This window comes from Sciurus vulgaris (assembly GCF_902686455.1).
Source record: "Sciurus vulgaris genome assembly, chromosome: 1".
Taxonomy (NCBI): Eukaryota; Metazoa; Chordata; class Mammalia; order Rodentia; family Sciuridae; genus Sciurus; species Sciurus vulgaris.
The window spans coordinates 23,319,553-23,333,174 of record NC_136461.1 but is presented as its reverse complement, the minus strand read 5'-3'; the positions used below and the strand labels follow the sequence as shown (position 1 = coordinate 23,333,174).

The window sequence follows — 13,622 nt, the reverse complement described above, 5'->3', positions numbered from 1 at the left end:
TTCCAATTTTGCTTTAATGAGCCTTATTGTTTTTATTTGGAGAAAAAAAAATGTAACCCAAAGAGCAGGTTAGTCACCTGTCCCCAGAGAGCTAAGCACAATTGACTCAATAGCCCTCCCCTAGAAGTTCAAGCTTCTTCCAAGAGCACTTCAGATCCAACCTTCACCTGAAAAGGGATGCCCTTCTTGATTTCCATGCAAACTGCTCTCCCAGGCATTTCCAAACTGCTGGTCTTTATGACCTTGCCAGGCCCCAAATGCTGAATTGTTTCATTCTTTTTGTTTTTTTATCTTCCTTACGTCTTTTAACCCCTCCTCTTAACCTTCCTTTCCTTGAAAAACACAGCCAGGTACAGGCCACATGCCTGTAATCCCAGCAATTCAGGAGACTGAGGCAGGAGGCCCTAAAGTTCAAGTCCAGCCTGAGCAACTTAGTTTGACCCTGTCTCAAAATAAAAAATAAGCCAAGTGTGGTGGTGGGCGCGTGTAATCACAGCGACTTGGGAGGCTAAGGCAAGAGGATCACAAGTCTGAAGCCAGCCTCAGCAAATGAGTGAGGCCCTAAGCAACTTGGCAAGACCCTGTCTCAAAAAGTTTTAAAAAGATAGGCCTAGGGATATGGCTTAGTGGTTAAGCACCCCTGGGTTCAATCCCTGGTAGAAAAATAAATAAGTTGATGTAGCTCAGTGGTAGAGAGCCCCAATACCAAAAACAAAAGCAAAACATTTACTGCTACCTCCCACAAGCTTGGTTTGTGTGGGATGCCAAGATTCCAGACACTGACCTTGCCAGTGGGCCAGACCTTGGAGCTGGTTAGCTCTAGTATATCCATGAGCAAGGGGAAAGGGTATTCCAGGTGGAGAAAACATTGTGGGTAAAGGCCCAGAGGCAAGAAGGAGAGGGTCAAGTTCAAGAAATTCAGTTCTATTTTCACCAACACCTACCTGGGCCATGCCATGTACTGAGAGCTCATGCCTAATGCAGGGGATCAGGGATGGGTTAATGGAAGCTGAGTTAGGAGTCCTCCAAGTACCAGGCTGAGGAGTTTGAACTTTGTTTTGCAAGTGACAGGGAGTATGACAGACTCCAACCCAAGTCACTTCATTCTTCCATTTTTCTCCTCCATGTCCATCCTATTCTGTTCTTCCTCTTTTGCACTGGAAATATCTCTGGCCTAAACTCTAGTCCTGAGTACAAGGCCTGCTCTGCCATTTACTGACTTTATGAACTTAGACTAATTTATAAGCCTTTCTTAGCCTCCATTTCCAAATCTGGATAATGGGATTCATGACACCTGCTGCAAAACTTCCATAAGGTCATGCCTGTACAATACCAGGCAGGAAGTCCTGGCCCAGCCAGTACGGAGCAGGAGGACCCAACTGCTGCTGTTCCAACCTTTGGCTTCAAGGGGCAACAGAGAGCCAGACAGCCAAGGATACTCTCCAGAGGCTGGGTGATAGCCAGCCCTGCAGGGGGTTGGGAAAACCCTCTTGCCTCATTCTGCCGACTTCCCAGCAGTTCTGCTAGGGGGTCTAAGAATGGGGTGGGGGTGGGGTGCATTTCCAGAAGATCCCCAAGGTGGGAAAGGCAGAGGTGCTTTCTTCACTCTCGAGGGTAAGGCTTTCCCTATACCCTAGTCCAGGACCTCTGGGTCCCAGCCTTTTTCTCGGTCTGAGCAATGAGGAGGGACTCAGGGAAAAGATACGATACGTTCAAATCATTTCCTTTCCTGTCTTCTCTCTCAGACACCTTATTAGTTGGCCCCTCCCTAAGGAACCCCCTTTTAGAAGGAGGGGGCGAAGTACAGATGGACCCCCCAGGTTACCATAGAGACGGCAGGAAAAGGGTTGCTGTATCGTCATGGTAACAATTGACGTCAGCACTACCATTTCCTATCGCTTGATATGAGAGGGGGACAGCCATCCCAACCACCAGCAAATCCCCCACAAAGCCTCCTCTCTATATTGAGCCAATCAACCAAGGGGTCGACAGGCTTAATATAGCACAGGAGTTAAAAGCACACTCTGATGTCAGTCAAACCTTGGTTCAAATCCTTGCTGGGCCTCATCCTAGCTGTGTGAATTTGAGCAAGTTCCTTAACCCCTTGAAGTCTCATAGGTGCAATGGGGATAAATGAGCCTCCAGAGTTTATGGTGAGGATTGACTGGAGTCACGCAGGTATCAGTAGTAGGGACTAATCTACAGGAAGTGCACATTGACATTAGTCAACCACCTTGGGACTTGTCAGGGGTTGTGGCCTCTAGAGGGGGGCCCCAGGGTTTCCAAGGACTGGGCCAGGTTGGAGCATCTCAGGATTTTGGGTCTTGTGTTAGAACCAGAGAGGGTGGAATTTCCAAGCTCTCAGGAAACCCCAGATGCCACTTTCCCTGAAACCCCATCATATCTGCCCCAACTTCCTCTTTCTGCTCCCACCTGCCTTGTACCGTCCTCTCAGCAGCCTTCAATGTCTGCCCCCCCCCCACCTTGGTACCAGGAATTGAACCCAGGGACACAATCACTGAGCCACATCCCCATCCCTTTTTATATTTTGTTTAGAGACAGGGTCTCTCGCCAAGTTGCTGAGGCTGGCTTTGAACTTTGAATCCTCTTGCCTCAGCCTCCTGAGCTGCTGAGATTACAGGGTTGTGCCACCATGCCAGGCAGCTTTCTACCTCTTGGGCTTCCATCTGCTCCTCTAGGAAAAACAACCCCATGCCAGGTGGAACCTTGGATGGACACAGGGAGATGGGTGTCCCAGCTCCTACTGTCCTCTCTCCACCCACCCTTGGGGTACAAGGACCAGAGACATCCTCATTCCCTCTCTCTTCCCCAGCTCCCAGCTCAGGCAACAGCAGTTCATTCTGCCCCATTTTGATTGCCACCGTTCTGAGCTCCCTCCCCATCTCTGGCCATCTGGATTCTTCCAGCAGCCCCCTAACCCATGTCCCTACTTTTTTCCTTGCTTTATTCCTCCAGTGCAGAATTAGTTTATAAAGGCCACCATCTCAGGCACGGTGGCGCATACCTGTAATCCCAGCTACTCAGGAGACCAGGGCAGGAGGATCACAAATTCAGTCAGCCTCAGCAACTAAGTGTGATCCTAAGCCACTTAGTGAGACCCTGACTCAAAAAATAAAAAGGTTGGGGATGTGGCTCAGTAAGTTCAATCCCCTGTATCAAAAACAAAAACAAATGAACAAAAAACCACAATCCCAGCTGTGTCTTTCCTATTTAAATCTCATCAATAACTTTTTCATGTCTTTTGTCCAGCCACAAAGGACACCCTCAGTTCCTCACAAAAAAGACCCTCTTCCCAGTTTTAAGCACATGTACCTTCTGCCTGGAATAGTTTTCTTCAAAATCCTTCACATCCACCAGTCGTTACTTCTCAGAGAAGGTTCCTGACAGTCATCCATTCCCTCCCAGAAAGCCTGCTTGTCCCACGTGTTGCTGATCCCAGTATAATGCCCCTGTGGACTCACCAAGGGCTGGGACTGTGTTGTATTCATCTTGACATTCCCAGGTCTGTAACGGGAGGGCTCAGGAGTCTGCAGCTTAGACCAGCTTGTGAGTGACTGCTTCATTAGTCCACAGAAGCGAGGTCCAGGTTCTGTGAGGGCAAGGGGAGCTACCTGACCCGGCTGAGGGGTGGGAAAGACTCTGATAAGGAACTGACACTGGACTGAAGGGTGAGAAGCAGGTACCCAGGCAAAGATATGGAGGTGGGAACTGTCCTGGCACTGAGACTGGCATGTGCTGTCTGTGAACTTGGTGTTATAGATACTATGGAGGGGGACAGTCATACTCATGTTTTGGAAGGGCAAAACCCTGACTGCCCTGGAGGGATAGATCACATAGGGGATGTAGGGTGGCAGCTGGGAAAAGGGGGCTGTTGTAGTCCCCAGGTAAAAGGTGGATGATGGGCCTTCACTGGGTCAGTGTGGATAGTGAAAATGGAAACATTGGGGTTTTATTTCCTTTTTCCTGTGTGTGCGTGTGGTGTGTATGTTTTACTTGGCATTGAATCCAGGAGCAGTCTGCCTTTAAGATATATTTCCAGCCCTTTTATAAAATACACTTTGAGACAGGGTCTTGCTAAGTTGCTGAAGCTGGCCTTGAGTTTGCTATCCTCCTCCCTCAGCCTCGTGAATAGCTGGGATTACAGGCATGCACCACTGCACCTGGCTAGCACTGGGATTTTAGATATGTCCTGGAGAGGACGGGGGGTTCAGAACTTATAGAATAAGAAAAAACAAGGCAGTCTAGAACCAAGCCCAGATTTGGGGTTCAGACAACTGGAAAATGGCCAAGCTGGGGGATGTGGAATGGAAAGCAGAGGCGGGGCATGTTTGCTGTGAGGTGGGACATCCACTGGAGGGTCCCAGTAGATGGGGTTGGCTGAAGAACAGAAGTGTCTGACACAGGCTGAACGCAGAGCACCTGGGAAGGGATGGGACTCCAGGCTCAGGCCGTGGAGGGGCCAGGAACAACTGTGATTAGGTGGTGAGCAGTGGTTCAAAAACCTGCCACAGAGCAGCAGCTGGTGAGATATTAAGAAATCAAGAGTGCCCAGCATCTAGAAAACAAGGGCCCAACATTATCTCACTAAGAGGGAGTGTTTTTGACTGGGTTGAAGTCGGCCACTGCCAAGAGGTCAAGTCAGATAAAGACTTGCAAGCATTGCTTGGATTTAAGCAACCGGGAGATCAGGGGCGACCTTGAGGAGCTGTTTCTGCCCATGCTGGGGGAGGAAGCCAGATTGCAGGGGTCAAAGGAGGAAGTGGAAACAAGGATGCACATAACTCTGTCAAGAATGTTGGCTGTGAAGGGGGGCTGGGGAAGGGTGTGGGGTTGAAGGAGGACTTTCTGTTTTTTCAAAGATAGGAAAGACTAGAACCTGTTTGTTTGCTGATGAGAAGGAGCCATCAGGGAGGGAGAGGTTGAAGATGGGAAAAAAAGAAGGGATTGGAGGAGGCAGATTCCCTAAGGAGGGAAAAGAGATTAGATCCCCAAATATGGCTGCACAATTGGAAGGGGCAAGCCAGGGCCTGTGTTGGGCTCTGGGGGCTCAAAACAGCTGCCCACTCTCAAGGGCAGCTAGTGTGAGTCACTAGGGGGGAAATAGCCCATACTGGCAGTGTGGGAAAGGGAACTGGGCCAGTGAGTTCCTCTGGATCCCCAGGGCGTCAAGGAGCAGGGCCCAGCCTGGGCTCCAAGCCCTAAACCCTGAACCCCATGCTCTAAGCCAGACAAGGGCACAGAAGGATTGTCTCCCTTTATAGAAGCAGAAACAGTTGAGGAAGCTAGAGTTTACTTTTGTTTTTGTTCACCCAGCTCTGAGCCTGTTTATTCTTCAGTCCCAAAAGTGAGCCCAGATCAGGATTTTTAACTTTTGGGGGGTGAGCGTGAGGATACTTTCTATTCTTTAAAGACTTATGTGTGTTTGGAATTCTGCAGATCGTTACTGGCGGGCCCTCTGCGGTGTGGGTTCCCTATAATGCACCATCCATGGAGGGAACAGAGGCTGGAGGCCCTTGGGTGGGAAGGAAAAGCGTTTCTCCAACACAGCTGATCTTCCTGCCTCTGGACCTCTCTTGCTGCCTCTACCTGTCCTTGCGCTTTTGTCTTTGGCCTAAGGGGACCTGTCTCTAGGGAACCTGAAGATCTGGTGACTAGCCCCCTTCCGTTGAAGCTGCTGGTGGGGGCATACAACGGAGTAGGCCCCACTGAAAAGCCCAGCTCGGCCCCGACCCCCGCCCCGCCCCTAACAGCTGACGCCTCTTGCTAAAAACAGCTGGCCCTGGGGGAATATGGGCTTTCAAGCCTCCCCCTCCACGCTCAAGCAGGTATTAAAGGGGCCGAAACCCGGGCAGGCGGGCTGGACACCATGCTATTCACCGAGACTGCCCACTTCGTGGTGAATTTTCTTCTGTCCCGGTGAGGGGGACCAAGGGAGGGCACCGGCGGGACAGAGTCCTGGCCTGGCAGCACGGCTGGGGGTCCGAGGGAGGGCGCGCCCAGATCCGGAAGGGCTCTGAGGGTCTTGGGGGGGACCTTTGACCCTCCTCCCAGTTCCTCTAAATCGGACCAGAAGTGATCCTGACCCACGACCCCGATCCGAGACGGCTCCCTCCTCCCGGCAGTCGTGCCTCCCTGGGTGACGCTCTCCGGCTCCCCCGCAGGCGGCCCCGGGCCACGCCCCCGCACCGCCTGGACCAGGATCTGTGTTTCTGGGGCAGCCGGGGCCCGACCTTGCCGGAGCCCGCCGCCCGCCGCAGCCTGGGCGACTACTGGCTGAGCCCGCAGCGCCACCGTCAGCCGGGCGCCGCCTGGCGCTGGCCGGCGCGCAACCTGCTGCTGCTGCCGGGAGCCACCGGCCTCACCGACGTGCCGTCGGCGCGCTGGCCCTGCTGCTATGGCGCGCGCCCGCGCCTCACGTGAGCGCGGGGAGCCGGGCCCGGGGCCCCTGGCCTGGCGAGGCCTGAACGGGGGCGGGGTCTAAGGAAGGGGCGGATCCGCCGAGTTCCGGACCACCGACCCGGAGCGAAGGAGGGGGCGGATGTTGGGAAGGGCGGGCCCTGAGGCGTCAGGAGGGGGAGGGGCCGGGGGACTGGGCGAGGACCCGCGTTGCCCTTTCCCGTCTGTCCCACCCTCCCGCCCTCCAGGTGGAAGCACCGGTGGCAGAACATTAACTACCAGTTCCTGGGCAAGAGGAAGCGACACCTAGTTCCCCTGCGTCCGTGAGAACCGGTGAGGGGCGGGGCCGGTGGGCGGGACCTTGAGGAGGGTGGGTCGTGGGCGGGGCTTAGCTGGGCGTGGGGAAGAGCGGGGCAAAGTACCAGGTGGGAGCCAGCAGCTTTGGTCTTGAGACTGGAGCTCACGAAGGTGTCAAAGTGCACGGGAGGGTCCCCGTGAGCCGGACGTGGGTCCCTGCAGGGTTATCCTTTCGTGCCCTTTTGCAGCCACCACATATTTTTTAAAAAGGTTGACATATATGACATTGAAATATCTATTCATCCGAAGACTCTCAAAAAAGGAGAGTCCAAGCCGGGCGGGGCGGCGCACGCCTGTAATCCCAAGCGGCTCGAAAGACTGAGACAGAAAGATCGCGAGTTCAAAGCCAACCTCAGTAAAAGCGAGGCGCTAAGCAACTCAGTAGACCCTGTCTCTAAATAAAATGCAAAATAGAGCTGGGGATGGGGCTCAGTGGCCGAGTGCCCCTGAGTTCAATCCCTGGTAGCCCCCCCCCAATAAATAAATAAATAGAGGCTTAAACATAATGCCAACTCTGTGCCCATCACAGGGAGTTTCGGAGTCTAGGTTAGGTCATTTCCTGAGTACCAACTAAGTCAGCCTCAGAGCAAAAGTGACTCCACCCCAAAGCGGAGTGGTCAAGCAGAAAAAATAACGGGAAGGAAGACTGGGGATTGGCTTGAAGGCTGCTGTCAAGGCAATCAACTTGTGTGTCTGCGTTCTTCACATTTCTGTGGATCTCTAAAGTTTGTGCCCACCTCTCAGTACAACTTTGTTTCTCCGTGTGTCCATTTATTTACTCAAGAAGGGCATATTTATTTATCAAGGGCCTATTTTGTGGTTTGTACCAGGTTTAATCGCTGGGTTCACGTTTCTGAAATAAATGGTTGAGACCCCTGCTCTCCTACAGCTTACACTTCTAAAGAAGAGTTAAACAGTGTGCTGGGCTGGCGATATAGCCCATTGGTAGAGTGCTTGCCTCACCTGCACAAGGCCCTGGATTCAATCCCCAGCACCACAGGAAAACAAAAACAAAAAACAAAAACAGTGTGCTGTGTTGAAGAATAGGAGTGGGTCACTTGCTACTTCTTATGAGATGGGTAGGGACTCCATCTTGCTCACAGGCACCAGAATAGTGCGACACATAGTGTTGAAGGAATGCATGGGCTGGTCAGAAGTTTCTCTCTGTGTAGGTACATCTTAAATTAACCTTGAAGGATGAGGAGTCAGCCATTTCCAAACCCTAGGAAGAGTATTCTGGGTGGAGGAAACAACTTAGATCTGGTTGGTGACCTCTTGCCTCTTGTCTGTTGTGGAGAATTCGTGTTGCAGAGGCTTTGTTCCTATCTGTTGTCTCTGTGATCTTGGATGCCCTGGGGCAGGTTTAAAGAGGGACCCTCCAGGGTCCCTAAAAGTGAGGTTATTGCCGAGCTGATTCACTCCACTGGGCAACTCTGGCCTAACAAGCCAGACCTAGTCTGGCCATTTCCCTGAAAACAACCCTTCCCCCAGTGGCATCAGTCCCATGATTTCTGGCTCCCTCCCAGGGCATCATCCCATGGCCTGGAAGGAAGTCCTTCACCCTGTCTAACCACAGTCCCTGCTGAGGTTACGTTGGCTCTTTCCTTTCATTCGGCCTCATGGCAGAGGGGATAATATAGGTTGGCTCTGCAGCAGCAGTTCCTGACAGAGAACCTGACAGAATGAGGGTGACAAAACCTGGCAACCCCAAGGAGGTGAACTTCAAAAGACAGAGATAATCACTCATCTTAGGAGCCTCTGTCACATCCATAATCTCATTTAACCCTTCAACACCCCACTTTATGGGCAGGCACAGAGAGGGAAATAGTGGCAGACCTGGGACTAGCACCCAGGCTCTTGATAAACTAGTGACAGCGAGTCCGGTTCAGCACGTCTCCTCTCTGCCAGGTACTATGCTAGAACTTTGCATACATTTTCTTTTTTAAGCCTGGTCACAACGCTGTGAGGTGGTGTCCTCAGACAAGGAGACTGAAGCTCACAGACATTGAGTGACTTGTCCAAAGATGACAGCTAGTTCATGGCAGGCAAGGCCAGCTCTGGGCTCAGGGTGTCTGTGTACTCTTGTGATACTCCCTGTGCCCTTGGGTTCCAGAGTAGCATCACGGATACCTGTTTTCCAGGGACTTGGGGGCACAGGCTTCAGGCTTTTCACGTGATGATCCCAAGGCAGACTTGTGCAGGATGAGCAGAAAGGTGGCCTGGGACTGGCAGCGTTGCATGATCCACTGTCACCTCTCTATGGATGAAGACTGTCTACCTTTCCCCTCCCTCCTGGAGTCTCTGAGTTCCTGTCCTTCATGCCCTGAATAAAATAGCTTCTGCCTCTCACGGGCACTTCCACTCTTTTCGGGACGATCTCTGTTCTTTCCACGGACATACACTGAATTTACTGAAACCCCAGGAGCGGGGGGGTATCACCCTCACACTATGCCCACCCACCCGAACCCCCAGCAGAGCAGACTGGATGAACCAGACCAGCTCCTGCTCCCCAGATGCTCCCCCTGCTGCACAAAGGCAGAGACATATACCAGCTGAGTAAAAGGTCTGGGTTAAGCACAAGGCCCTGGGTTCAATTCCCGGCACCGCAAAAAAAAAAAAAAAGGTCTGGGTTGTGGACATAGTTTGGGGCACAGTGGGTCCTCCGATGGATCAGCAAAGACTTCTGGGAGATCCCTGGAGCAGGCCTTGACAAGTGGGCAGGCACTGGGTGAGCATGCCCAGGCGGAAGGGGCAGTGCAGAGGAAGGCTTGCTTATTTGCAGATTGAAATGGTCGTCCCACTGAGGGAATCGTAGGATTGGCCACCAGGTAGGCCCTGCCTGAAAGAAGGCCAGCAGGGGCCAGAGCTTCAGTGACTCAAAGGCCAGAACGAAGGATTGAATGCTATGCAGGAGGAATCAAGGAACCATGGCTGGATTTAAGCAGGGAAGGGACATGGTTCAAGGAGCAGTCTCTGGCTCTTAACTGGTTCAGGGCCTTAGGCCGTCTGTCCCTGTGGATTCTCCTACACACTGTCTCAGGTCCTGTCTGGGCAGTGATCCTACCTGAGCCTCCCTGCAAGGTCTAGCAGAAGGTGCTGCTGGAGGAGGAGTCCAGGGCTGCTCTCAGGAGCACCAGCTCTTGGCAACAGCAGACTCCTAGTGACCCTCCTCAGTGGAGCCCAGTAGTCCCTGTCCCTCTACTTCCCCAGACTTCTCTGGACTTTATCCTCTTCCCGGCCCTCTGCCCTCACCTAGATCACGCCACCATGGCCTTTGTTTGGACCAGTCCAGTTGACTCTTCCCTGGGTTTGTTGCCTCCGGCTCTATCCACTCCAATCTGTGTTCATCTGAGCCTGTTCGTCTGTGTGTTATGGGTCCCTGTGGGACATCCAGGGTGACCTCCAAGAGCCTCTGGAGTTCTAGACAGACATCTGGGCTGGAGATAGAGACTTAGGTCATTAGCATATAGATTCTCTCAGATTCACATGGGGGCAGGGAGAGATCTTTTTTCTCTGTCCAACATAAATTTCTCTCTAGATCCAAAGATCTTAATGACATCCCAAAGCCACCTAGGTCAACCTAACCCAAACCAACACTCTTTCCACATGCGACCCTCTGCTCTTGTTCTAGGCTTCCTGGGTGGGGGGTTCCTCACTCCTCAGACCAGCCACGCAAGCCAGACCCTCCGTGCCTTCTTTGGCCTTTCTTCCTCCTCATCCTGACATCGTCAGTCCTTTCCCACATCCTGTCCTTGCTGCCCCTGAACATCGCCCTTATCTCTCTCCACCTCCCCGTGCCTTTTGGTGCCATTTGACAAGGTGGATCACTCAATTCCTCTGCAAACCATTTCTTCCTTAGCCTGGAGGACACCCCTGCTTCTGGTTCATCCCTCTTTTTTGACCGCTACCAAATGTCCCTGCAGGCTCCCCTCTCAGAGTACAAATATGGGGGAGTCCTGACTCTTCTTGAGGCAAGTTTTCTCTCTAGTGAGCCTCATTGGTCCCATAGCTTCAAACATGGAGTTACCTCAGCTTGAACGGTTACCTCAAGAAGGGGCCTCTCCTCTGAAATGCAGGCATTAACTGCCATCCACCATCTCCATGGGGCTCTCCTAGGCATCTCCATCTTGGACTCCAAGGCTGCACTCTTAAGCCCAGCACTGGGAGCAACAGGAACAGGACCACAAGCATTGCTAATATTGGCTGCTGTCCCATTTGCCCTTCCTGCAGGCCACAGCGTCTCTAGCCTGGATTACTGCAACGAGCCTGTCTTGTTTCCCTGCTGCACAGTAGGGAAGGAGGACAGTCAGGCAGAGCCCCCACAAAGCAGAAAAAGCAGGAAAGAGTGAGGTGTGAGTGGCTGGAGCCCAGAGTGTGTGGTGGGGCGTAGTGAAGACTTCAGTGCCAAATGCAGGCTTGCTCCTGAGAGCAGGAGGGAACCAGCGAAAGCCAAGAGGAGCATGTTGAATTTCACATTTTTCTACCCGTTCATTCATTCCCTCACTAATTTACTCCATTCATCAACAAACACTGGCAGGGGGTGTTTCTGAGTGTAGAGCACAGGAGGTCCTGGTTTTGATACCCAGCACTGAAAAGAGAGAGAGAGAGAGAGAAAAGAAAGAGAAATTTATTGAAAGCCTTCTATTGCCATAGTGGAGAACAGCTGGAGAAGGAGGAGTAGTGGCAGAAAGACCAGTGAAAAATGATATGGTCCAGTCGGGCGAAGGAAGGGTCTTGCTTAGGGCAGTGCTCTCCTGGAGGTGGAGACTGGGCTAACAAGCTGAGATGGCAGCATGGTGGATCAGCCCAGGTTCCTAGCTTGGGAAGCAGTGTGGGAAGTGTTAGAGAGAGCCCTGTACCCAGAGGCATGGAATGTGCTTTAGGGAGAGTCCTCCTTTCCTCCTGGGGAATCTAGAAATGGCCTCAGGAGTGGTTTGATGTGGGTGTTAATAGTTGAAATCAACAAGTGAACAGCTTCTAGGCAAAGGGAGTGAGTGGCACGTTCAAAGGCCCTGAAGTTGAAGGAAGCTCAGTTCCGAGAAACTGAAAAGAGAGTAGAATTGAAACTCAGTGGGCCAAGAAGAAATGAGGGAGCCGGGGCTGGGGGCTTGATCTCTCTGAGGAGCAATCTAGGGATGGATCACCAGGAATGTGAGCAAAGGAAGGTGGAAAGGAGAATTTAAGTAGGGCTGCAAGGGGACACAGATGAAGTGTGTCTTGGAAGGAGCTCCCAGCAGGATACTTTGGGGTTATCAGAGGACAGGGAGAGAGCCTTCAGGGTCCTGGGGGAAAGATATTTATTTAGCATTTAAGGAATGAATTGAAGCCAAATAAATTCGTCCTGAACAATTCAACAACCTTAGAACAACCTGATCAGTCTCTTCATCACCCGACCTGGAAAGAAAGTACTGGAAAGGCCACAGGGCTGTCTCAGGCTGTCCAGTCTCCCACCTCTTCCTCCTGGGTCAGACAGGGAAGAAAAGGATAGGGAATCAGCTTCTGACCCAGAATTTCCTATAATGGCACCCAGGAACATTATCGAATGCCTCTGGGTGCTCTGTGCACTCAGTGCTGGGTTTGAAGGGCTTCCTTCGATGCTGTTAACTCTTTATCTCACAATAACCTACGGAATTGGTACTGTGGTCATTTTACAGGTGAAGGGATTGAGGCTTGGGAAGGGCTAAGACCACACAGTGATGGAGCCAGCTGGAAGCAACCCAAGTGGCTCCTAGTGGGCAAAGCGAGGCTCAAGGGGAAGGGCCTTGTCCAGGGTCACAAAGCTGGGAGGTAGTAGAAATGTGGACCAAGTCACTTGGGACAAGAGGCTGAATGGGAAAGTGAGGGGAGGAGGCTGGAGCTCATGGAGGAAGGGGTGGGACTAGAGCCTGGACTAGGGGGAGTTTCAGTTTCCCTTTTGAAGGGACTTCCCCTAACATGGGGATTTTGGTTGGAAAGTTGTAAGCAATACACATTCTACTGGCTCGGCCATTCCTTCCTCAAAGGCACCCATGATCTGAAAAGAAACAGAAAGTCAGGAAGAGGTGAGGAGTGGGTCAGGAAAGGCTCACTGTGGCCCAGATAAACTGGGTTGAATTTCTGTTTACCTCATCAGGCCTTGATAGGTAAGCAGCTGAGCTGGGAGCACATGCCTCTTTGCTATGGGAAAGCTGCACCCCAGAGGCAACTCGCTTGGGTAGGGACTGGGCGCCACTGGTTTATGAAGCCCCCACCAAGACCCTCCCCCTTCATATACTCCCTCTCCCCCTCTTCAGGGGAGGGAAGGGGAAGAGAGAAACAAAAGTTTTGGGAAGCCTAAAATTCTGAAAGGTAATTTTCAGAATTCCTGTCCTTGTGATTTGGTGATGGCATGGTGGGTCCCCCCTGAGGAGGCCCAGGGTCCATAGCAGGGTAAGACCTATAATTGTCAGGGAGGCTGTGGACAACCAGGCTGGGGCCCAGGGAGCCCAGGCCCAGGGGAGCAGCCGTGGTTCTGGGAGGTGCAGCCTGGAGGCCTGGCCTTGCGCCTGCCTTTCCTGGCCACCCCCACCCCATTGCTCTTCTCAACTTGAAGCACCTTCTAGTTGTCTCCAGCTGAGTCGAGTGCCACCACAATCTTAGAGCTCCTAAGAACACTTTTCTGCGGTCCTGACCCCCTCCTTTTATCTCGCTCACATTAGCAGCCCCTCATCAGGCTTTGTTTTCCTCCTATGAATGGGAACCATGTTGGTGCACATCTCACTGCGTCCCGAGGTCATGTATGGAGAGCTGTCAGCACAGGACTCGGCATACAGCAAGCACATCATCAGTGCCAACAGTCATGACCAGTATTACAGTTGCTTTTTCCTGCC

At 52.3% G+C, this 13,622-nt stretch overlaps 1 protein-coding gene across 1 annotated transcript; it reads left to right on the top strand.

Annotated features, from left to right (window-relative positions):
• The first annotated feature begins 4,938 nt into the window (after positions 1 to 4,938).
• Positions 4,939 to 9,122, top strand: LOC306646762 (uncharacterized protein). The gene is made up of 5 exons (XM_079115449.1): positions 4,939 to 5,668; positions 5,847 to 5,937; positions 6,183 to 6,437; positions 6,666 to 6,750; positions 8,916 to 9,122. Exons 2-4 carry the CDS (start codon positions 5,888 to 5,890, stop codon positions 6,742 to 6,744), a joined length of 384 nt encoding a protein of 127 aa, XP_078971575.1. The 5' UTR covers positions 4,939 to 5,668; positions 5,847 to 5,887; the 3' UTR covers positions 6,745 to 6,750; positions 8,916 to 9,122.
• The last annotated feature ends 4,500 nt before the right edge of the window (positions 9,123 to 13,622 follow it).